We start from the raw sequence: 24,519 nt of genomic DNA, 5'->3' as shown, positions 1-24,519 counted from the left end.
GTCCTCGACGGTCCGGGACGGGGGATGCGGTTGGATGCGGCCGCGTCTGCACTTGTGTCCGCGAGTGGCGCGCAAGCGCGTTCTTCTCTCGGTGTGGCTCGCGGTGGCAGTGGCTGGCGGTCTCCGAGTCCGCGCATTGTAGATTCCGTCGAGGGCGCGTGCCTCGGCGAGGGACGCGTTAACCGTCGCCGCGCGGCCGCGAGGATGGCCGGCTCCGGAGACTCGCGAGCCCGGCGAGTGCCGCTCCAGTGAGCGATGGACCTGCCGTCTCGCGCGCACAAAGGACGGGTAGAAAGTGAGTGAGTCTTATTAGTGGCAAGATGGCGGACTCGAGTTATTATCAGGTGAGTCGCTCTTCGCGGCGGCCGCGCCGCCCCGTAGCGGCGGTCGCGCCGGTCGCGCCGCCGGCTTCCGTCCTGGCGGAAAGACCCGAGGGTTGCCTGGCAACTCCGGGCGTCCCCGAACGCGAGGGCACGCGCACCGCCGGGGCCCGGCCCGAGGTGGTGCACGCGCTCTCGCGGACACCCGGCTCGACTCGGCTTTGCTCTCTACCTTCGGACGGGATGTCTGTACTCGAACGGCTTCTCGTGTTTACTTCTATTTTCGACTGGTAGACCTCTTTCGGTGTCGGTACACTCCCGAGCATCGACATCCTGCATGATTTCTGCGCTCGTCGTTCATAAGGGTTAATCGGTTTTTGTCATTTTCATCCACAAAAAGGAATGATCGTCGGAATTTAACCCTTAAGGTGAAGTGAAACACGTCGAGGAACTTTATCGACGTCGAAAAAGAAGACTTTTCTAAGTGCCTACGTTGCCGACGTTCGTTTTTATATTGACAGTTGTGTCGAATTATATTGGGTATTGCATTAAGTGGCATACTCCACCTGTCGTTTTCGTACAATAATTACGAAGAAATCGAAGTAAAACTCCAGAAATCCCCTGCATTCATGTTTTCTGGGGCCCTAATTGACTGCAGAGGGACCCCCTGCGCCATCTGTGATTTCCGGGTCATTTAAATTTTCACTCTGAGACCTCGTATTTCCATCATATTAGAATAGAAGCGCATAAAACACTTTTTTTGCCTTTATCCCGTTCAAATGCGAGTTTATCAATTACCAGAGTGTTCTAAATTGTCGAAAAATTGTCCTGACCCTTTCGTTTCTTATATCAGAGCCTTCGATAATTGTATATTGATCGAAATATGAGAGCTCGACGCCATTTTGGTTCTGGTCTGGGCTGAGTTAAAAAATAAAAAAAATCCAAATTTTGAATGTGTCAGGACAATTTTCAGATGATCACGAGTCATGTGTCAAAGTTACGAACAGTTTGGTCCAATACCCTTAAAAAAAAGTGTTGTATTCGAATCGATTGATTTGAAGGGGGTTTCGCTTCACCTTAATTGTTTTGGTTATTTGATGCAAGGGAATTCCTTAATTTCGAGGTACTTTGTAATAATAATAGGTCTTTCGATTAGTTCAATCTATAATATGAAACTGTAGTATGTATTTTATACGGCATTCCGTAATTTCACGTGAATGTCTCTCAGCAATTAACAAAAAAAATACACGGAACCAATTTTATAGAAAATTAAATTTCCTATAAAAAAGGTTGGATGTCGTTCACTCGTATCTTACATATTTCTTCGAAAAAATTCACATGAACTTTGTGTCAATAGATGTTTTCAACTAAATCCATGATCTCTAAAAAAAAACTATGCAAGATACGATAGAAATGCATATCATCTTTCTTGTAGGGAATCACACTTTCTATCGAAAAGGTTATATGTAATTTTATTGTATCTCGGGATATTTAAAAAAAATTAACATATGAATTGATAAAATTATATTCATCATTTCTCTTTATGAGGAAGCTTTTCCAGGTGGATTGGTAGAAAAATATTATGTTCTTGTGGGTCAAACTGCCAAAGCGCCCCTTGACATGCCTTACTTTGGATGGTGGTTTCACCCCCTTAAAGTGTTTAATGGCAGATAAAAAAAAATACGTGTCGCCTAGTTTTTAGTCTACTATGACGTATTGTAAAAGAAATGAAATCGGAGAGATCGACCTGGGATACCTTCCTTGTTAGAAATGGCCCCCTCGTGTTGCCAAGCAACGCGGTTGCTCGGACGGTACGTAACGTTTTCGCGGACATGTGCTCCGTTTTATCGCGCCTCGAGTTCACTCATTGATTAGCTGGTCGTGGGTAGGAATATTTCAAGAATATAATAAAAAGTGCAGAAATATTTTTAAGTATCGCATTCGAACATCGGTACGCGACCGTCATGCGCGTTGACCTTGAAACTTTTAATTGTAAGTTTAAAAGAACGCTTAGATGTTAATTAATTATTTTTAGTTATTTTTTCACGACATGTTCCTACGTGTTCGGTTCTGGTTCGGTTTTGGCCATATGTTTATTTTTTAATTCTTACTTTCTTGTTTTAATTTCACTTTAAATGTCAGTAATAACGTACTACCGCTAAGGAAAACGATTACGCAAATTTTCTCAATACTGGCACACGAAGATGAATATAAATAGTGTTGAATTGTATGAACAAAATGTACGCAGATGGTGTCAGCACTAAAACAAAGAGGAACATAAGTAGTAACGAACTGTAAAAAAGTGTCGCCTAGTTTTTAGTCTACTATAACATATTATAAAAGAAATCAAATCGGAGAGATCGATCTGGGATACCTTCCTTGTCAGTTGATGTATGTCTATATTATTTTCGAGGACGCGTTTCTCGCGCCTCGAGCTGGTACACTTTCTCGTTCACTCACTCCTGACCGCAGGGATCTTTAAAGAGTGGATTATTTCTGAAGTATCCAATTGCTACAAAACAGATTTCCAATGGTTACTGTATATACTTAATTAATATAGTTTTAGAGAAGCTCTATAGGCTTTGAGGACGTGCATCGAACACTTTGTTATGGTTATTACACACTCTATAAACGAATTTTGTATTTCATGCGCAGAGGACCAGATGTAGGGGAGACTGAGGTCAATGGTGCCCATAATTATGAAAGTGGTCTAAGTCATATATTTTTTGTTTCGAAATTACATTGAATTAATTTCGTTTGAAATAATATGGCGTGAAATAACTGATAAACTCATTTTTTTTTTTTTAATTTTGACTTAGACCACTTTCATAATTATGGGCACAATTGTTATAATTTTTACATTTTTAATTTTGTAATTGGCTGTAACGGCTGTATGACTAACTACATTGTTGTAAAACAGATTTCCAATGGTTACTGTATATACTTAATTAATATAGTTTTAGAGAAGCTCTATAGGCTTTGAGGACGTGCATCGAACACTTTGTTATGGTTATTAAACATTCTAAAAATGAATTTTGTTTTCCATGCGCAGAAGACGAGATGTAGGGGAGACCGAGGTCAATTGTAACAATTTTTACATTTTTAATTCTGTAATTGACTAACGGATTTTCACGATTGAAACTGGATACATATATTAATCGAATCTTTCACTAAAAGATGGTTTAGGTTTCATCGGTTTAAAAGTTCATGGAAAATTGCGAACTTTATTTTTCGTACCCAATGTCTTTGTTACAATTGCTACCGATATAGGGTGCGATTGTAACATTTATTAGAGGAAATGTAACGACACGTTTGTAAATATATATAGTATGAAATTGAATATTTTCAATGGGGTGTGAAACGCTTTTTTGGACATTTTAAGTTTGCTAGAACAACAAATTCTATACAGATAGAAATTGATGAAACCTTTCCGAACACGTGTGCATGACACAATTAGTACAGATAAGAAAGAAATAATAAACATGTAAGTAAAAATGAGGTTGCAAGACAATCATTGGGTCGATGGTCCGCATCGATCGTTTATCGTGATTTTTATACCGATAATTGATCGCGCAGGCGTTTATATGTATTTGGCGCGAAACTCTACCGAATTTCCTGACATATGGACCAGCGAATCGAAATTCTGAGATTTCTGGCAAAGAGCAGTCGCCATTTTCAGGTTGCTACTTTAATGTCAGCTGGATTTGAATTCGCGGGCCTGTAAGAATATTTCATTGTGGATCTGCTCGGCTTAGTTTCTCATTAGCGGTATTACCGGGCCGAGGATTCACGTTTTTCCTCCGAGTTGTCGGGAGTTTCGTAATTTGTCGACGCTCGTCTCGCTCTTGGAATGCGAACCAAAAATAAAGCCGTGCGTTTGCACGACTCGCGAAGATGCGATACCGATCCGCCGTTCTATTTCCTCTGTAATGGAGACACCGACGCACTTTCGGCCAATCATCTACATAACCTCCAATATTTGTGGCTGACTAATACTCTTTTCCAAGATCTAATGACGTTTGTTCCGCTGGTCCGGTCATCTTGCCTATTATATTGATTCGTCTACATTCCTCGTTTCATTAGCGAATATGCGTATAATGTTTTAAGGTGAAGTGAAACCACTTTCACATCAGTCGATCCGAATACAACACTTTTTTTTAAGGGTATTGGACCAAACTGTCCGTAACTTTGACACATGACTCGTGACCATCTAAGAATTGTCCTGACACATTTAGAATTTGGATTTTTCGAAACAATTTTTTAACTCAGCCCAGACCAGAAACAAAATGGCGTCGAGCTCTCATATTTCGATCGATGCACAATTATCGAAGGCTCCGATATTCACTTCACCTTAATATTTTCGAGACAGATTCTCAGAACCCCAAACTATAACAAAATGCAAAAAAAAAAAAGAATTTTTGAAGTTATAGACGATAATAACCCTCTTTAACCCTTTTAGTGCCGGGCAAAAAAGAGGTGCTTATGCGAAGATAACCGGCCGAATTTTACGATTTTACTAGGATTTGGAAAAAGTCTCATAAAAACCAAACGAAAAGCAATATTTACATAACTCGAAAAGCAGCGAATTAAGGACAAAATAGAGAATAAAACAGAGACGCTAATTTTTCTATATTCGTTGAAAATTACATAAATAACAAAGGTATAAGTGATAAAAAAAAGAAAAGAAAAATTGAGTTCTCCGTTTCAAAACGTATTTGCACACAGGAAAAGTCATCTTTTTATCATAAATTTATATAGTCCGTTTATTGCAAAGTATATACTTTAAATTTCCAATATATTTTTTAACAAAATAAGTAATATTGCCCAAGAAACATAAAAAATAACTCCAAGGCACATGGTAGGCGCCGGACGGATTATCTCATCCGAAACAAGTAATTGTTATAGGTTATAGGTTGTTACAGGCAGGTTATAGGTTGTTATAGGTGTTGTTGTATCGTTATTTTAATTCTCTCGTAATGAAATTAGACTATTTATAACGTATTATAAATTTATTTTGAGATAGAGATCTCTCGCAAAGCGAATGTAAAGCGCTACAAGGTGCGGGCCGATATATCGGCTCTGGCACTTTTCGCCAGTGCAGCGAGGGCAGATACATCGGCCTCCGGCACTAAAAGGGTTAAAGCCTGAACCGGAGAAGTCAACGCCACTTGCATTCGGTCGAGCTGAAATTAAATGTAAACATGGCGCAGGCCGTGTGGCACAGACCCAAGAGGAACTGTCTAGTAATTATAAGCCTTGCTCAATTAAGAGGCCGGTCTCGTCTTAGCTTGCTAAGTACAGAACGGACTTACGTTGCTAATCGTAACTCTTGCGTGGTCTCGAAGTCTTCAAAATAGATACCGAAAGTGAAGCTCGTTAAAGAAACAAGCAAACCGCGTTACAGGAAAAAATCAGTAAATTACTCGTTTTCTCGTACTTACCGGATCTTTGCGATCTTTTATGTTTTCCCAATTTTAAATTTCGTGTTTAGCAATTGATTGCGATTTCTTGTCGTATTAAGGTGATGTGAAACCCCCTTCAAATCAGTCGATTCGAATACAACACTTTTTTTTAAGGGTATTAGACCAAATTGTCCGAAACTTTGACACCTCACTCCTGATCATCTAAGAATTGTCCTGACATATTCAAAATTTGGATTTTTGGAAAAGATTTTTTAACTTGGCCCAGACCAGAACCAAAATGGCGTCGAGCTCTCATATTTCGATCAATATACAATTGTCGAAGGCTCCGATATGAGAAACGAATGGGTCAGGACAACTTTACGACAATTTAGAACACTCTGGTAATGGATAAACTCGCATTTGAACGGGATAAAGGCAAAAAAAGTGTTGTATGCGCTTCTATGCTAAAACGATGGGAATACGAGGTCTCGGAGTGAAAATTTAATTCACCTGAAAATCACAGATGGCGCAGGGTGTCCCTCTGCAGTCAATTAGGGCCCCAGAAAGCATGGATTCAGAGGATTTCTGGAGTTTTACTTCGATTTCTTGATATTTATTGTACGTAAACGACAGGTGGAGTATGCCATTTGGTACAATATCCAATATAATTCGATACAGCTGTCAATATATAAACGAACGTCGGCACGTAGGCATTTAGAAAAATCATCTTTATTGACGTAGATGAAGTTCCTCGACGTGTTTCACTTCACCTTAATTAAATCACGCAAAAAGTACGTATTTAAATAGGAAGCACGTCAATGGAAGAAGAAGAATGGGAAGAACGGTGGTAAATCTTGGAAATAAAATGGGCCTAATTACGTGTATTTTTATTTATATTACTCCTTTCAGCGGACGAATTGCAATTTTGTGCGATCGCGCAAAATTGGTTTTAAATAGCAGTGAGTCAGTGGATGACTGCATGAGCGTTACGCATTCTCAGAGCATCTCTTGCTGCGAATTACCGGTATTCCGCGTACTTACTTTTTCTCGTGAGCGGAATGTATCGCGGGGATCCCCGTGGATTTGCGTAGAAGGTTCACCTCGAAAGAAAGGATTGCGATGAATGGTGTGCACGCCGTGAAAACTTATCTTGGTAGTCCGGTTCAGATGGAAGCGGATCGTTTTACTTATCTGCCCAGACGCTGATAAAAATGGGGATAAGGTTTCCTTCGGAAATTAAGTTGTTCACAGAAATTAAGAGGTTCACATGATCTTTCAGGCTGTTTGAGTCTTTTCGCCCCCACGATTTTCTCCTTTCCGGTATGGACGTTGTCCTGCTCCAGGATCATAACCGAAAATACAGATTTTTGTCGACAAGTACTCTGTGAAAATTCTTGGACGAACTGTATATCCATAAGTCAATGAAAAAGAAAAGAAAGAAATATTTATTATAACTTCTAGGGTTTCCTTTTCGTACAAATATAGTTTTGATATAAGTTGACTATTTTGGTTTGTTCAATTTTTAACGAGTGATATTGCAATTAATTTTCATATAACATTGTTGCGATAGCCCCATACATTTATTATGCCGTTTATTCTTAACCCTTTGTTTGCTATGGACGCGGTATTGCGTCCAGAATTTGGCACATTAAAACGCATGCACATGGCATTAACTCATAAGTAAGTATGGATGAAGTTTACGTAATAAATAATAAAAATTTGCGTCCAGAATTTGGCACGTTAAAACGCATGCACATGACATTAACTCATAAGTAAGTATGGATGATGTTTAAGTAATAAATAGTAAAAATTTGTGTCCAGAATTTGGCACGTTAAAACGCATGCACATGGCATTAACTCAAAAGTAAGTATGGATGAGGTTTAAGTAATAAATAATAAAAATTTGCGTCCAGAATTTGGCATGTTAAAATGCATGCACGTGACATTAACTCATAAGTAAGTATGGATGTAGTTCAAGTAATAAATAATAAAAATTTGCGTCCAGAATTTGGCACGTTAAAACGCATGCACATGGCATTAACTCATAAGTATGGATGAAGTTTAAGTAATAAATAATACAAATACGCGAAAAAGATTTTTCTAGCACGAAAAAGGTTCAAATTATAACATGGTAGTAGTTCCAACGGAAATGTTATTTTTAATGTCTGCAACGCGTGTACTGCAGCTCCTTTGCGATATTGCTCGTAAGGTACATTCGGTACAACATATGCCTCCTGCCAATAAGATTATTGTCGACATTGTCGATTGTGGGTGTTTCAATTGCAAGAAGTGGGTGGGGACACGCGACACGTAATGTCTCTAGGTCGGTACGTAGTTCTCTGCTATTTGAGTCGTTTCGCCCATACGAGAACTGATTCCCTCGATAATGTTCTCTCGGCTAAACTTCCGCACCTTGCTATAACAGATACAGTATTGCTCCAGGATCAAATCGTCACGATAATGGCGAATGTCCGTAGCGAATTTGTCGGCGTGCCACCAGGTCACGAATGCGCCGTTATGGTAGGAAAAAGATACATTTCTCGCGTGGCATATTCGGCTCTAGGCTGTTTCTCCTGAACACCGTCCGCCATCTTGAATGAACTTCCCCAAACGTTGAAACCTTCGGTCTCTTACTATTTTTCGAGATTACCGGGGTATCCCGGAAAAGAACCAGAAAAAGAATTCTGTTTATTTTATTTTTTCGAGAGATGAAATTTTATGAGTTTTAAGGTGAAGTGAAACTCCCTTCAAATCAATCGATTCGAATACAATTTTTTTTAAGGGTATTAGACGAAACTGTCCAAAACTTTGACACATCACTCCTGATCATCTAAGAATTGTTCTGACACATTTAAAATTTGGATTTTTTTTTAAATTGTCAACTCAGCCCAGACCAGAACCAAAATGGCGTCGAGCTCTCGTATTTCGATCGATATACAATTATCGAAGGCTCTGATATGAGAATCGAAAGGATCAGGACAATTTTACGACAATTTAGAACACTCTGGTAATCGATAAACTCGCATATGTAAACTCGACGTGTTTCACTTCGCCTTAAGACCTTTACTAGGCCCTCCATAATCACGTGTTAAAGTTTAAAATTAATCGGTGCACCCAATTCGGAGAAAAGTTTCATAAATATTTTCACGTTTTGATACATATATATAGAATGTATTATTTATGATATGATATGAAAGGGTCATTATATATAAAATGACCGTTTCATATCACCTTAAGATAATACGTTTACTGAAAGTCTCACATTCGGAGGCAGATCGTAATAAAGTACCCTAATTTTCTTGTGCAGGTGTTTTTAGGTGTTCTATACTTTGTAGCCAGTTACTAGACAGTCTATCTAGTAACTAGCAATTCCGAGCGTTACAAATCTAACTGACAACTGGCAAAATTTCACTGACTACCTGTTAGATAGAATTGGGGAAAACTAGTTAGTAACTAGCTCAATATTTTACCAAGTTTTTATCTGGGCCGTCATACTCCACGTTGTAAAGTCACTTTATTTTTTAAGCAAAACTCTTTATCGTCCGGTAGTACGTGTAAATTCCCCTGCTAAGAAAAAGTGTTTCGAAAAGTGAAACATAATTGTTCTTCTTTTCCTTAATTAATTACTATTTGTATTTACTTAGTACGTGCGGGTGTGCGTGCGCGCACATCTTCTATAGAAGATAGAAGTACACAAAACCATTTCTTCAGTGTTCCGTTACATAGAATATCTTCAGTCAAGAAAGTGCAGTCCAAATGTACACATTTCACATTTTCAACCAACCGTGCAGTGACCTCAAATAACAATGAGATACCAACATGATGGTAGAGTTTCCCGTCACAAGAATGGGTTTTGGGTTGCCTCCCTTAGTTGTTTCTTAAACGGTTTCCTAGAGGAAGAAGTTAAAAAATATTATGTTCTTGTGGGTGAAACCGCCAAATCGCCCCTTCACATGCCTTACTTTGGTTGGTGGTTTCACCCCCTTAAAGTGTTTAATGGCAGATAAAAAAAATACGTGTCGCTTAGTTTTGAGTCTACTATAACATATTATAAAAGAAATCAAATCGGAGAGATATATAGTGCAGTCCAAATGTACATATCTCACATTTTCAACCATCCGTGCAGTGACCTCAAATAGCAATGAGATACCAACAGAATGGTAGAGTTTCCCGTCACAAGAATGGGTTTTTGGGTTGCCTTAACCCTTTTAGTGCCGGGCGAAAAAGAGGTGCTTATGCGAAGATAACCGGCCGAATTTTACGATTTTACTAGGATTTGGAAAAAGGCTCATAAAAATCAAACGAAAAGCAATATTTACATCATTCAGAAAGCAGCGTATTAAGGACAAAATAGGGAATAAAACAGTGACGGTAATTTTTCTATATTCAGTGAAAATTACATAAATAACAAAGGTATATGTGATAAAAAAAAAAGAAAAATTGAGTTCTCCGTTTCAAAACGTAATTGCACATAGGAAAAGTAATCTTTTTATCATAAATTTATATAGACCGCTTATTGCAAAGTATATACTTTAAATTTCCAATATATTTTTTAACGAAATAAGTAATATTGCACAAGAAACATAAAAAATAACTCCAAGGCACATGGTAGGCGCCGGACGGATTATCTCATCCGAAACAAGTAATCGTTATAGGTTATAGGTTGTTACAGGTAGGTTATAGGTTGTTATAGGTGTTGTTCTATCGTTATTTTAATTCTCTCGTAATGAAATTAGACTATTTATAACGTATTATAAATTTATTTTGAGATAAAGATCTCTCGTAAAGCGAATAGTAAAGCGCTACAAGGTGCGGGCCGATATATCGGCTCTGGCATTTTTCGCCAGTGCAGCGGGGCCGATATATCGGCCCGCACCTTGTAGCGCTTTACTATTCGCTTTGCGAGAGATCTCTATCTCAAAATAAATTTATAATACGTTATAAATAGTCTAATTTCATTACGAGAGAATTAAAATAACAATACAACAGCACCTATAACAACCTATAACGCTGCACTGGCGAAAAGTGCCAGAGCCGATATATCGGCCCGCACCTTGTAGCGCTTTACTATTCGCTTTGCGAGAGATCTCTATCTCAAAATAAATTTATAATACGTTATAAATAGTCTAATTTCATTACGAGAGAATTAAAATAACGATACAACACACCTACAACAACCTATAACTTACCTATAACAACCTATAACCTACCTATAACAACCTATAACCTATAACAATTAAGGGTTAAGCCTCCCTTAGATGCTTCTTAAACGGTTTCCTGGAGGGTAGAAGCCTTTTTTAAATCCATGTGCGTTAACCTCCGGTACGAGCGCCGGATATATCCGGCATCTATGTAAGAGCTTGTTATGTACGCGCTATGTGTGCATTTTCGTACAGCGGAAGTCTCACGGCAGACAGGGCGCTCGTACCGAAAGGGTTAATCTCGCAATACTCATCTTAAGGTGATGTGGAACACGTCGAGGAACTTGATCGACGTCGGTAAAAAAGATTCTTTTAAATATTTACGTGATCGACCTTCGTTAAGCGATTTCCTAAAAGGCGGAGGCCTGTTCCAAATGGATCCGCAGCTACCCGCAGGAAAAACGGGGAATCCGTGCAAAGTAAGTGGAGGAAAGAACTCCCTCGAATTGTCTGGGCGGTGTTGGGCTCGTCGATGCCCCGGCCCAGTTCCCACGGCAGTAGTCGGTGCACTCCCGCGGTCGCGGCAAGTGCAGACCATCCGCCCAGCGAGAAAATCTCTCCCATTTGATGGATCGTTGCCATAGTTCGTAATTAGGTTTCCCTCGGAGCAATTAATTAACAATTAATTCCCACGTGAAGGAATAGTTCGATTCTGCCATTTTTTACGTGGCCATGCTGGAGCGACATAAGAGGGGTTGGCCTACCCACTTAGAGGTAGGTTGTGCAAAAAATTCGAAATTAGGTACTTTTTGGAGCAATTAATTAGCAATTAATTCCCACGTGAAGAAATAGTTCGATTCTGCCATTTTTTACGTGGCCATGCAGGAGCGACATAAGAAGGGTTGGTGTACCAATTTAGAGATTGTGCAAAAAATTCGAAATTAGGTACTTCTCGGAGCAATTAACTAACAATTAATTCTCAGATGAAGAAATAGTTCGATTCTCCCATGTTTTTCATGTTTCTGTCCTGCGATCAGCACTAGGGGTGGCGATTCACCCCTTTGGGGCGAGGAAAAAAATTGAAACTTGTTTTTTTTTCTGCGAGCAATTAATTAGCAATATATTCTGGTATATAATTCATCGATGAACATTTACGTAATAATTTTTTTTTATCGTGGCAGTGCTAGCTTTATATGAAGCTGACATCGCCAGTATTTTTCGGAAAAGTATAAGAGCAAACATTTTTTCCTTCTGCAATAAAATGGCAATAAATTAGCAAGAAATTTTGCAAGAAATTTTATTGAATTGTGCTAAAGTGGCAATTCCAGCTCTATATACATGTTGCCATCGGTGCGATTAATTCGTCCCACGGGAGAAACTTTCCCATCTTTACGTCTCACCGTTTATGCCTGCGAATCGGTCGTTGAATGAAGTCGTGGAGGGAATTTAGGAGAAACGTCATCTCGCTGATTACTGGGTCAATTGCGGTCGAAAGACCTCGTTGAATTTCATTGTGACTTCGATGCGCGGATTCGAGGGAAAATTTAAGACGGCTGAACCGCCGAGATTAAGGGCGCTCACCACTCCAGCGATTTTGCAGGGCCTCATGGGGACAACGATTTCGAACGTATTTCTAAACCGATCGAGCTTAACGAGTGCTCATATCGAAGATGAAACGTTGACCTGTGTTTATATGGGAGCGATTTTCGATAAGTGGTCATTTTCATATAAAAAAGTGCAACGACATAATTTCAATGCCCTTTTACCTAGGAAGGAGGTGCTCGATCGAAAATCGCTCCCATATAAACACACGTCAACGTTTTATCTTTAAAACGAGCACTCGTTGAGCTCGATCGATTGAGAAATACGCTCAAAATCGTTGTCCTCGTGGAGCACAATTTTCAGGATTTTCGAGTTTCTCGCGAGGAATTTGGGCATTCCTTGGCAACCGTTGCCGACTCTAGGCGGAGCGTCCACCTGGCGTGTGCGTGCGGCCGGGGGTCACACACGTTTCGGCGCCTAGTCCAAAGGCGTCTAGCCGTTGTGTGAGTCCTATACGTACGAAATACGCACACATTTTTCGCCCGTTGTTAAACATCGCCCATTATGTGTCGCGTCTTCCTCATCCGAGCGAGAAAGTACGTTTTGGTTACCTCCCATCGAATTCGATTCTAATGCCATCTAGCGGTGGAAGTCATCGTCCCCACTTTGGTGGTGAACGCCGTTAAGCTGCTTTAGTAGAGAAGAGCTGATGAGAAGTCGGCTTATAAAAATTGGCAACGTATTTTCTGTAATTAGAAGTGAAATCCGGCTTTAAGGGGATGTGAAAGTGGCATTCGAAAGCTCAATCGTTCATAAAACTTTTCTCCGAACTGGGTCTCTCAAATCGTTTCATACTTTAAAACGTGAATATGGAGACCCTAAGGTAGATCCTGAAACTCGCGAAATTTCATTTATTACAAACTATTTTTAAAATACCTATAAACAAATTTGAAAAGAATTGAAGTTTCATGAGTTTCAGGACCTTCCTTATAGTCTCCCTATTCACGTTGTAAAGTTTCAAACTATTCGGTAAATCGAGTTGGGAGAAAGGTTTTACAAACAAAACCTCTTCGATGCTACTTTCACATCATCTTAAATCATTTTGATCCCCTTTTCACGATTTTTGACGTGTGCTTCACGAACCGTCCGAGTAAATAATCAATGCTAATAAACTGTGGCCTTTATGTCTGTAATAACGATCAATATTACCTGTAATATTACTATATATGTAATATAATATATAATATATAATATATAATATATAATATATAATATATAATATAATATGTAATATAATATGTAATATAATATGTAATATAATATAACCTGTAATAACGGCCCACGTGTTCTCTTCTGTGTCTCCACTTTTGTACGCAATATTGATAGGCTGAGGGATGGCATCGGTTCTTATCCCTTGGAACAAGTAACACGCAAGAGCGACTTCGTCGTAAAGTTACACATTTACGTAATATCCCTTTCCGTCCCTGGTTCGATAACGCAAGGTCGTCTAACCGATGTGATTCAGAGCCTCTTTTATCACTAGTCGGCCCGATAAAAGATAACAGCATTACGATGATCACTTTTCAATAGAGACCACTGAACCAGTAAACGAGTTTATCGCGTCTCTAAGGTCCGCGATGAAAATTGTGATAATATTACTAAATTTTAACACTTTCCACGGTATTATTGATATAAACTGAATCAAATGAGTATTCCCCCTCCCGTTACTTAATAAAAACACGAAATTCCTTTTAGCACTTCAGTGATTGTTATCGGTATTAAGGTGAAGTGAAAGACGCCGAGGAACTTGATCGACGTCGATGAAGAAGATTTTTCTAAACACCTACGTTGTCGACGTTCGTTTTTATATTGACAGTTATATCGAATTATATTGGGTATTGCATTAAGTGGCATACTCCGCCTGTCGTTTTCATACAATAATTATAAAGAAATCGAAGTAAAACTCCAGAAATCCTCTGGATTTATGTTTTCTGGGGCCCTAATTGGCTGCAAAGGGACACCGTGCGCCATCTGTGATTTCCAGATCAATTTAATTTTCACTTCGAGACCTCGTATTTTCATCGTTTTGGTATAGAAGCGCATAAAACACTTTTTTTGCCTTTATTCCATTTAAGTGCGAGTTTATCGATTACCAGAGTGTTCTAAATTGTCGTAAAACTGTCCTGACCCTTTCGTTTCTCATATCGGAGCCTTCAATAATTGTATATTGATCGAAATATGAGAGCTCGACGCCATTTTGGTTCTGAGTTGGGCTGAGTTAAAAAATTAAAAAAAAAAATCCAAATTTTGAATGTGTCAGGACAATTCTTAGATGATCAGGAGTGATGATGTGTCACAGTTTCGGATAGTTTGGTCTAATACCCTTAAAAAAAAAAGTGTTGTATTAGAATCGACTGATTTGAAGGGGGTTTCGCTTCACCTTAATTGTTTTGGTTATTTGGTGCAAGTTTGTTTGGTTATTTGGTGCAAGTTTGTTTGGTTATTTGGTATAATGGTGCAAGGGAATTCATTAATTTCGAGGTACTTTGTAATAATAATAGGTCTTTCGATTAGTTCAATCTATAATATGAAACTGTAGTATGTATTTTATACGGAATTCCGTACTTTCACGTGAATGTCTTTTAGCAATTGCTAAGAGACTGGAGATAACAGCCAGTCAATTGACGATTGTTCTCGTGAGTTGACGCATCATGAACAAAGAGACATTATTTTATAACGTTCCCGCTTATTCTTTGCATAGCCACCAATTCAGTTACAATTAGTTCACCTGAAGTAACATTACTTTAAATTAAACATTTACACGTTTTAAAAATATGTATATATTACACGTTAGAAATATGTATATATCCCTGCTGCGGGGGAAAGGCAAATAAAAAAAGCTCTCAATAGTTATCTGACTTCGACATTGATAAAAATTTATGTAAATAAAAATGTGTAATTTATGTTAAATAATGAAGAATGACGATTTAAGGTGATACGAAAGGACAAAATTTGGATTTTTTTCTAGAAAACTCAGCGAGTCAGGTTTTATAGAAAATTCTTTAGAAACTATTCAATACAGTCAATTGTTTAAAGAAATTACTGTCTACAATGATTGGTNTATTCTTAGAATTAATAAAATATTTACTCGTAACTATTCAAAGAAACACTTCTTTGATTCAATGACTTTTTTTCTCGCTAGGATGTGGTTTTTTTTCATCCGGGTTGTTTCGAAAGAAAAAACCCAGTGGATTAAATTGGGTTGGATAAAAATCATAATCATCCGGTTTAAATCTATAGTTGACGATTGGGCGGCGATAGGTGAGCGCGCGAAACACGTTGAAGATGTGCTTCGTGATGGAGTCTTTTTTTTTTTTTATACACGTTCTCTTCCCCACCGTATTGTTCGCACACCGCGACGAGCACATCCGCATCCGCATCGAGCGATTTCCGGTGAGAATTTTCACGGAAACACGCTATTCCCGGCAATGCACGGGATTGTCGAGTTCATAGAGCTTATAGACATGGAGAGGCCATAGGAGTGGGGGAAGGTTGAGGAGGTTAGACAGAGAGGTCCCTTCCTCACTCCAAGTGTTACCGGAAGTTCTTACTGCGCAAGGGCAGCATATACTGTAACATTTTGTCGTGGCGAAAGGTACCGTACAGATACATAACCTCAAAATGGTTATAAAGGTTAGTTACGACTGCGAGAAAAAGAAAAAAAGATTCGAAAATAAATGCACTAAGTTAATACTGTTTCGAAATGAATGTTTCCAATTAAAGAGGGAAAAAAAAGAAATTTATTTACAAATTTTACCATTCACTCTAGTGTTTAAATTTCGTGTATCAATAGCCTACTAATGCGCGCGCAGCTCACTTCCAGTAACACTTAGAGTGAGAAGGTCCCTTTCTCTGTCTAACCTCCTCGTAACACCTAACTCTACACGCAGAAAAATAATATTGTAATCATTACATATGCTCGCGGGTCAAAGTATCGTTATAACCTTAACAATTATTGCAGGTGTAATTACCATTTTTCGTCCTTTTAACCATTGCGGCTGAAGCACCAACTGCAGAATTCTTGTAAATAAATTGTAGGTATATTTGCATCCGACAGTGTTACATGTATAACGTTGAAAAGTAAAATTTACACGTATAAAGGCACGGGTAAAAATGACAATCACAGTTGTAAAATTTAAAAACAAGAACTCTATTGAAAACCGTATAATATACCGTAGCACTAGTAATTTTTACAAGCGTGAACTGTTATTGTTCCTATTGTGCGTTTAAGACAGCGCGAGAAGCATTCGGGCCGTGACATGCATTAGTTGCGCAGTCTTGCGAATTGTTAGATTCATTGTGACTTCGGTAGCCGCATCATTCGGTCCTCTTCGAAATTCGGTTTTCGATCTAATTTAAGATCGAGTTTTACTTTTCAATTCATTGTAATAGTTTGATTAAGTGACCACATGGATGACTTTGAGAAAAATTAACTTCAGGAGTAGAGGTTAGAAAACCTACAATGATCGTTCCAAGGTAAGCTGTACATAAAACCGTGTACATGAACGTGTACATAAAACAGCTGTACATAAAAAAATTTACCGTGTTCAATATATTATATCTGTAGTGACTTTCCGAGTTCCCGACAAGAAAGTGTACCGTTTACAGTGATACTTTTTACATGCAGCAACGGCAACATACATATATATTGACGTTTGTCAATGGTAGTTTTTACATGAGCTGACTGTAATATACACATGTCGCTATTGTATTTTCTAGCTACCCCAACGGTAATAAATGCGTTGCTGCGTGTTACTTTCTACATGTATCAACGGTAAAGGGTACACCAGTGAACGTTATCGTATATACACGTTATGTGGTAGCTATTGCTTCAGTTGACGAGTTTATGCTGTCACGATTGTAAATATACCTGTCGTATCGTTGTAACTGTAATCATTCTTTGTAATAATGTATACCACAATGAAATTGTACATTCGACATTTTTAGCAGAGTAATCATTACTTTGTAGAACTGCTGTCCTTATATTTCCCAGCGATTGCTGTTATGTCTATCCCAATTGTAGTAATTATAAGAACTTTTTTCTCTCCGTGTATACACATACTGTAGCAAATGACCTCTCCATGTCTATAAGCTCTATGGTCGAGTTTCCTTCTCTGCGGGTGATTTCTCCTCCGCTCGTTTGCCCGATATTCGCAGAACAAACGAAACAGATGTGGATTTTCGGTTTTCCTGTTTGCACTTATTCGTGTATTTTATCACCAATCTCCTTTAAGATGCAGTAAAGTATGAATGCTGCACGTTTTGCTGCAATTTGAGGCTCGCTCGTAAATCAAAGGGGGCACGTGCATTACCGGTTTCCCCATGCTTTGAACTCCGTTTTCTCCCCCTTTATTTGTTTAGAATGTGCAATCTCAGATAATAGAGAATTTATGGGATTGGATAATGCGATAGGATTGTGCAGGAGCTGGCTAACGCAATACGAAGTATTCTGTTTGTTATTAAAATGCCAGTAGTCTTTTCCAATGGAAGACGCACTCGAGTTGTTTGACTGGAAGGAAGGGAAAGTTTCATCTGGTATTTTCTTAAGTATCACGAGTATGTAAAAATAGTAACAAATGCGTACACGGAGAGAAAAAAGTTGTTATAATTACTACAATTGTGATACATGTAACAGCAACCGCTGGTAAATATAAGAACAGCAGTTCTACAAAGTAATGATTACTCTGCTAAAAATATCAAATGTACAATTTCATTGTAATACACATTATTACAAAGAATGATTACAGTTGCAACAATGCGACAGTTATATTTACAATCGTGACCGTATAAACTCGTCAACTGAAGCAATTGCTACCACATAACATCTGCATATGATAACGTTCGCTAGTGTACCCATTACTGTTGATACATGTAGAAAGTAACATGTAGCAACGTATTTATTACTGTCGGGGTGGCTAAAAAATATATTAGCAACATGTGTAATTTACAGTCAACTCATGTAAAAACTATCATTGACAAACGTACATATATGTTGCTGTTGCTGCATGGAAAAAGTGTCACTGTAAACGGTATTCGTTCCTGTCGGGAACTCGGGAAATCACTACAGGTATAATACATTGAAAACGGTAAATATTTGTTTTGTGTAAAGCCTACTCTTGAACGATTGTTGTAGGTTTTCTAACCTCCACTCCTGAAGTTCATCTTTTACAAAGTCATCCATGTAGTCACTTAATCAAATTATTGCATTGAATTGAAAAAGTAAAAGTCGATCTTAAATTAGATCGAAAACCGAATTTCGAAGAGATCCAAATTACACGGCTACCGAAGTCACAATGAATGTAACAGTCCGCGGGACTGATGCATGTCACGACCCAAATGCTTCTCGCGCTGTGGCTTAAACGCACAATAGGAACAATAATAATTCACACTTGTAAGAATTACTAGTTCTACGGTATATTTTACGGTTTTCAATAGAGTTCTTGCTTTTAAATTTTGCAACTATGATGGTCATATTTATACGTGCCTTTATACGTGTAATTTTTACTTTCCAATGTTATACATGTAACACTGTCAGATGCAAATATAACTACAATTTATTTACAAGCATTCTGCAGTTGGTGCTACAGCCGCAATGGTTAAAAGGACAAAAAATTGTAATTATATTTACAATAATTGTTAAGGTTACAACAATACTTTTACCCGCGAGCATATGTAATGATTACAATATTATTTTTCTGCGTGTATCTTTTTAGCAATATACGTAGCTCGGTTCGACGTTTAAATGAATTCCTAGGACCGTCGTAAAGCGATGAAGAAACGCGGAGGAAAGTTGTTTTCGGCATTGCGGCTAAAACCCTGAGAGTTTGAGAAATTCATTTATTGAATGAAGGAGGTTGAATTTCATTTATCATATAGGCACGTACGCAACACTGGTACTTATTGGGAGCTGCCCTAGAGCTGTATGGTCCGATCGATGCGTAAATTGATTTGATACTTTCCAGGATAATAAATACTTCCGATAATGACAATTAGCTCGCCCTAGTTCGAGCACATTTTACCATTAACTTCATTTTAACTGCATGGACGCTTGAATGGGGTGCACTTTCAGCCCCACTTTGTGGTTGGCCCGTGAATCAAAAGGGATCCACGTGCCTTATCGGTACTTCTATTCACTCGTCAACAGTAAATAACGCGAAAGAGGGAACTCAGAGGATCGTGCAGTGATCAGGGAATTCAGGGCGAAGTATGGCATTCGTTCGGGAAAATGCCGGAGCTGGTTTTCATCGAGAGATGCCCTCGAGCTGCATAGCTGGAACAAAGAGAAAACCGATTCGATATTTTCCATAGCTGCGCTTGGCTTATTTTAGAAGCCCCGTTGTCATGTGCACAAAAGAAAATCGGATCTCCGGTCCGATGAAAACCTGGCCCTATTTTCCTTGACGCTTGGCATGCATCGGCCTCTTCACTCCGAGAGAATAATGCCGATACTATTTTTAAGTCCTTCGCTCGGGAAACAAAGAGACACGTGCCTGAACTCTTTTATCGCAATTTAGTCTGTCCCTTTTGCAAGTCCCCCATCGAAAGCTTCGCATTTTACTGTAAGTCTGATTTAAGTGTGTTCTTTTTTTATCGCGCGCGTGAATTGTTCGAGCATATCGAAGATCAAGAAACTTAGTAGTGTTTCGTGGCAAATACATTTTTGAGCGAGAAACTCACATTTCCCCTGTTCCTGAAATTTTGATCCTTGGCGTATAGAACTCTGTAGCGTCCACCTCGAGCTCAAGCGCGCAGGGTGCGTTCTTCTCTGCACACGACGCTGTTTCTCGTTCAAAAATATATTAGGCTCGAAACTCTACTAAGTTTCTTGATTCCTTTTCTATGTTAAGGTTACGATACTTTGACCCGCGAGCATATGTAATGATATTCTTTTCGATTTCCGTGGTATGAAACTAATCGCCCCGTCCTATACAATTTGGTATATTAGATAAAGAAGCAAAATATATTCAAATCTTTATATTAAAACACAGTTTCGAGGACATTTCACGTTTTGAGGTGCAACAAAAGAAGTAAAGTAATTCCTGAAATTTAATCCCTTTCGTTGCTTTCTTATGACTTTGGCGGTAGATATTCAGCAGCGGCCGATACTCGGAAAGAGTGCCGATAGCAGTGAAAGGGTTTAAGACAAATAGCACGTAGACTTATAGTTCAATCATTTCTACAAGTGGCAATTGGACAATTAAGATTAAGAAGTGTGAATAAGGAGTAACAACGAGAGAATGTTGCGCGTGATTGCAGCGCGATTACATAAGGCATCCGGTATCGAATAAATTGCCCCATGAGTGCAAGATGGCAAGACCATTTCTAAATCTTTCAGGGACGAAATGATCAAATTATGGTCACAAAATTTCAATTCAATTTATAAATGTACCTGCGTATCCTTTTGTAAAGGTGGGGGTGCCAGCTATACGCACCAAGGTGAGGTGCAAGTTTTCACCTATTTTTGATTATTTAAACCCCTTTTTTTTATTGTAGAGGTGCTGGCTTTTTGAGTACCTAGTACCCCCACGGAAAACTTCAATTTTTGTTCAAAAAACGAGCTAGCACAACATTTGCGAATGTAGCACATAATTAGCACATAAAGAGCACAAAATATTAAGATATAGAAATGTGAGTTTTGTAAAGATGGGAGTACCAACTATACACACCAAGGTGAGGTGCAAGTTTTCACCTATTTTTGATTATTTAAACCCTTTTTTTTTATTGTGGAGGTGCTGGCTTTTTGAGTACCTAGTACCCCCACGGGAAACTTCAATTTTTGTTCAAAAAACGAGCTAGCACAATATTTGCGAATGTAGCACATAATTAGCACATAAAGAGCACAAAATATTAAGATACAGAAATTTGAATTTTGTAAAGATGGGAGTACCAACTATACGCACCAAGGTGAGGTGCAAGTTTTCACCTATTTTTGATTATTTAAACCCTTTTTTTTTATGGTGGAGGTGGTGGCTTTTTGAGTACCTAGCACCCTCCACAGAAAACTTCAATTTTTGTCCAAAAACCTAGCTAGCAAAAAAATGTGCGAATGTAGCACATAAAGAGCACAAAATCTTAAGATACAGAAATTTGAATTTTGTAAAGATGGGGGTGCCAGCTATACGCCCCAAGGTGGTAATTATCTGCTATTCGCAAATTTGTTGTGCTAGGTCGGTTATTGGAAAAAAATGGAATTTTTCTCATGACTCATACTCTCTCAAATGGAATAAACCGAAGTTTCATCTCGATTCGATTATCCCTGCGAGGGATAGAGCGATCGAGCAATTGGCGAAAGCAAATACGAAGTGATAACGAGAGAACTTGTGATTTCAGAGCGATTACATGAGGCACCCCGTCCTGTACGAGCTGTCGCACAAGTACGGCGTGGCCGGGAGCGACCAGGTGCCATTGCCGGCCCGGCTCGACGAGCTCCGGGAACACATCCGTCGCGAGATACGCAAGGTACGTACGTCCGCACCCCAAAGCGAGGGAAATTCGATATCGGCCACCGATCGTCGTTAGTCGACCGGCCGGAATTTATACCGCCACCTACCTACGTGGCCTGCGATCTTGTTACGGCCAAGCCGCTGCGTTACGTGCGCGCTCTTTCGACGCCGACGCGTTTATTTGCGCCACGCTCCTCGGGGGTGTTCCGAAACCGCGCCATTCGGCTCTTACTAGAGAGGAAGAGAGAAAGAAATAGAAAAAGTGCGGATCGCAGGACAAACGACCGAAGTAGTACTTCAGCAATTCATTTGCATTATGTAAAGAAGGATTTTCTATTCCCATGTACTGTCCGCCCTATTTTCCATTAGTAATAATTGTTTCGTTTAAGGTGAAGTGAAACCCCCTTCAAATCAGTCGATTCGAATACAACACTTTTTTTTAAGGGTATTAGACTAAACTGTCCATTAGTAATTGTTTCATTTAAGGTGAAGTGAAATCCCCTTCAAATCAGTCGATTCGAATACAACACTTTTTTTTAAGGGTATTAGACNGACGTAAAAAAAATGTATTTTTATTATATTCGTAAGTTAAGAAATATAATTTCTCTATATGTATATAAATTATTAAAACTAAATATGTCATTGAGATTTTCAACAAATATTTTAGATATCTTCGAATGAAATCTACGAGACATCTTAAAAAATCTGTCGCTTGAGATACTTAGCAAGGATTAGAAGAAATATTTAGAAATTATTCTGTGCTACTAGGGTATTGTTCGACGTCTTAGAGGCCACTTTCGCGTCACCTTAAAACCTGTTACATCATAACGTAATAAGTAAATGTCAAAACCACTTTCCTCTTCCTCTGTTTTCTCGAGCAAGGTGTCCCGAGGGCTGGAATCGATACATTTTTACTGTAAGAGCTAACCTAGTAATTTCTTAATGGACTTTGCCTAATACCAACGCGTTATATGCGATTTTATGCTAAAACGATGGGAATGCGAGGTCTCGGAGTGATAATTTAATTGACCTGAAAATCACAGATGGCGCAGGGGGTCCTTCTGCAGTCAATTAGGGCCTCAGGAACCCATGAAACCAGAGGATTTCTGGAGTTTTAATTCGATTTCTTTATAATTATTGTGCGAAAACGACAGGTGGGGTATGCCATTTGGTACAATACCGAATATAATTCGATACAGCAGTGAATATAAAGACGCTCTAATATATAAAACGAAAGTGTCAGAACTATTGGACGACAATTTAGAACACTTTAGTAATCGATAAACTCGCGTTTGAACGGGATAAAGGCGAAAAAAGTGTCTTACGCGCTTCTATGCCAAAACGATGGGAATACGAGATCTTGGAGTGAAAATTTAATTGACTTGGAAATCACAGATGGCGCAGGGTGTCCCTCTGCAGTCAATTAGGGCCCCAGAAAGCACGAATCCAGAGGATTTCGGGAGTTTTAATTCGATTTCTGTATAATTATTATACGATAACAACATGTGGAGTATGCCATTTAGTACAATATACAATATAATTCGACACAGTTGTCAATATGAAAACCAACGTGCGGCAGCGTAGATATTTAGAGAAATCTTTTTTACCGACGTCGATCAAGTTCCTCGACGTGTTTCACTTCACCTTAAAACGCGCCGAAGGATCACGCGAGAAAGAAAGGTAGAAACGACTTTCCACTTGGTCGATCCCCTCGAGCGAGGAGTCCCGGGGGGCCGGAATTGAAACATTTTACCGGACAGGCCATCCCGTCACTTCTTAATCGACATCTCCGATCTCGCTCGGCGAGGCACCGTCTATAAAAAGCGTCGACTTCGCTTCAGGAGCTGAAGATAAAGGCGGGGGCGGAGAAATTGCGCGAGGTCGCCACCGACCGCAAGGCCCTCTCCGACGTGGCGATGATCGTCAAGAAGGCCAACAGCAAGCTGAACGAGCTCCAGGCGGAGCTGCAGCAGCTCGAGAGCCAGATCATCCTGACCCAGGGCCAGCCTCCCTCGCCCCAGCAGAATCACTCCAATGGCCAAGGTAAGCGACGACTTTTTTCTTGCGATTTCTACTTTGGCACTGGTGTGGGGTGATGGTAGTGTGTGCCCTGTTTGTTGTGTTTCGTCCCGGGTCTGCCTGTGTGGACTCGTCAGTAAGGCTATCAGGCAGACCCTGCCTTAGACCCCGAAAAATCTCTCCTGAGCGGGATTTGAACCCGATAGATTACATGGTATGAGCGGTGAGCGTAATCGCTGGGCTATCGAAGGCCCGTGTCGCAGGAAGAACTTGTAATATATATATATGCTATGACCGCCACACTACCCTCCTGGGGGTCCATCGATCGCTCTTCGATGATCTTCTCGAGGATCGAGCTCTCCTGAGCGGGATTTGAACCCGAGAGACTACATGGTATGAGCGGTGAGCGTAACCGCTGGGCTCTCGAAGGCCCGTGACGCAGGAAGAACTTCTAATATATATATGCTATGACCTACCCTCACACTACCCTCCTGGGGGTCCATCGATCGCTCTTCGATGATCATTTCGAGGATCGAGCTCTCCTGAGCGGGATTTGAACCCGAGAGACTACATGGTATGTGCGATGAGCGTA

The 24,519-nt window shown here is 39.5% G+C and overlaps 1 protein-coding gene across 1 annotated transcript; it reads left to right on the top strand.

The window, feature by feature from the left end:
- Window positions 1-23,951, top strand: LOC111674117 (serine/threonine-protein kinase N-like; the record flags this gene model as incomplete). The annotated part of the gene is made up of 3 exons (XM_023433316.1): window positions 1-344; window positions 21,796-21,924; window positions 23,750-23,951. Coding segments are annotated over exons 1-3 (355 nt in total), but the record flags the coding sequence as incomplete, so codon positions are not given.
- Window positions 23,952-24,519: the final 568 nt, after the last annotated feature.

This window comes from Orussus abietinus, unplaced genomic scaffold (assembly GCF_000612105.2).
Source record: "Orussus abietinus isolate OABI.00-Male unplaced genomic scaffold, Oabi_2.0 scaffold615, whole genome shotgun sequence".
In the NCBI taxonomy this organism is placed as follows: Eukaryota; Metazoa; Arthropoda; class Insecta; order Hymenoptera; family Orussidae; genus Orussus; species Orussus abietinus.
The sequence above is the reverse complement of the archived record's forward strand: the minus strand, read 5'-3'. Positions and strand labels throughout refer to the sequence as shown.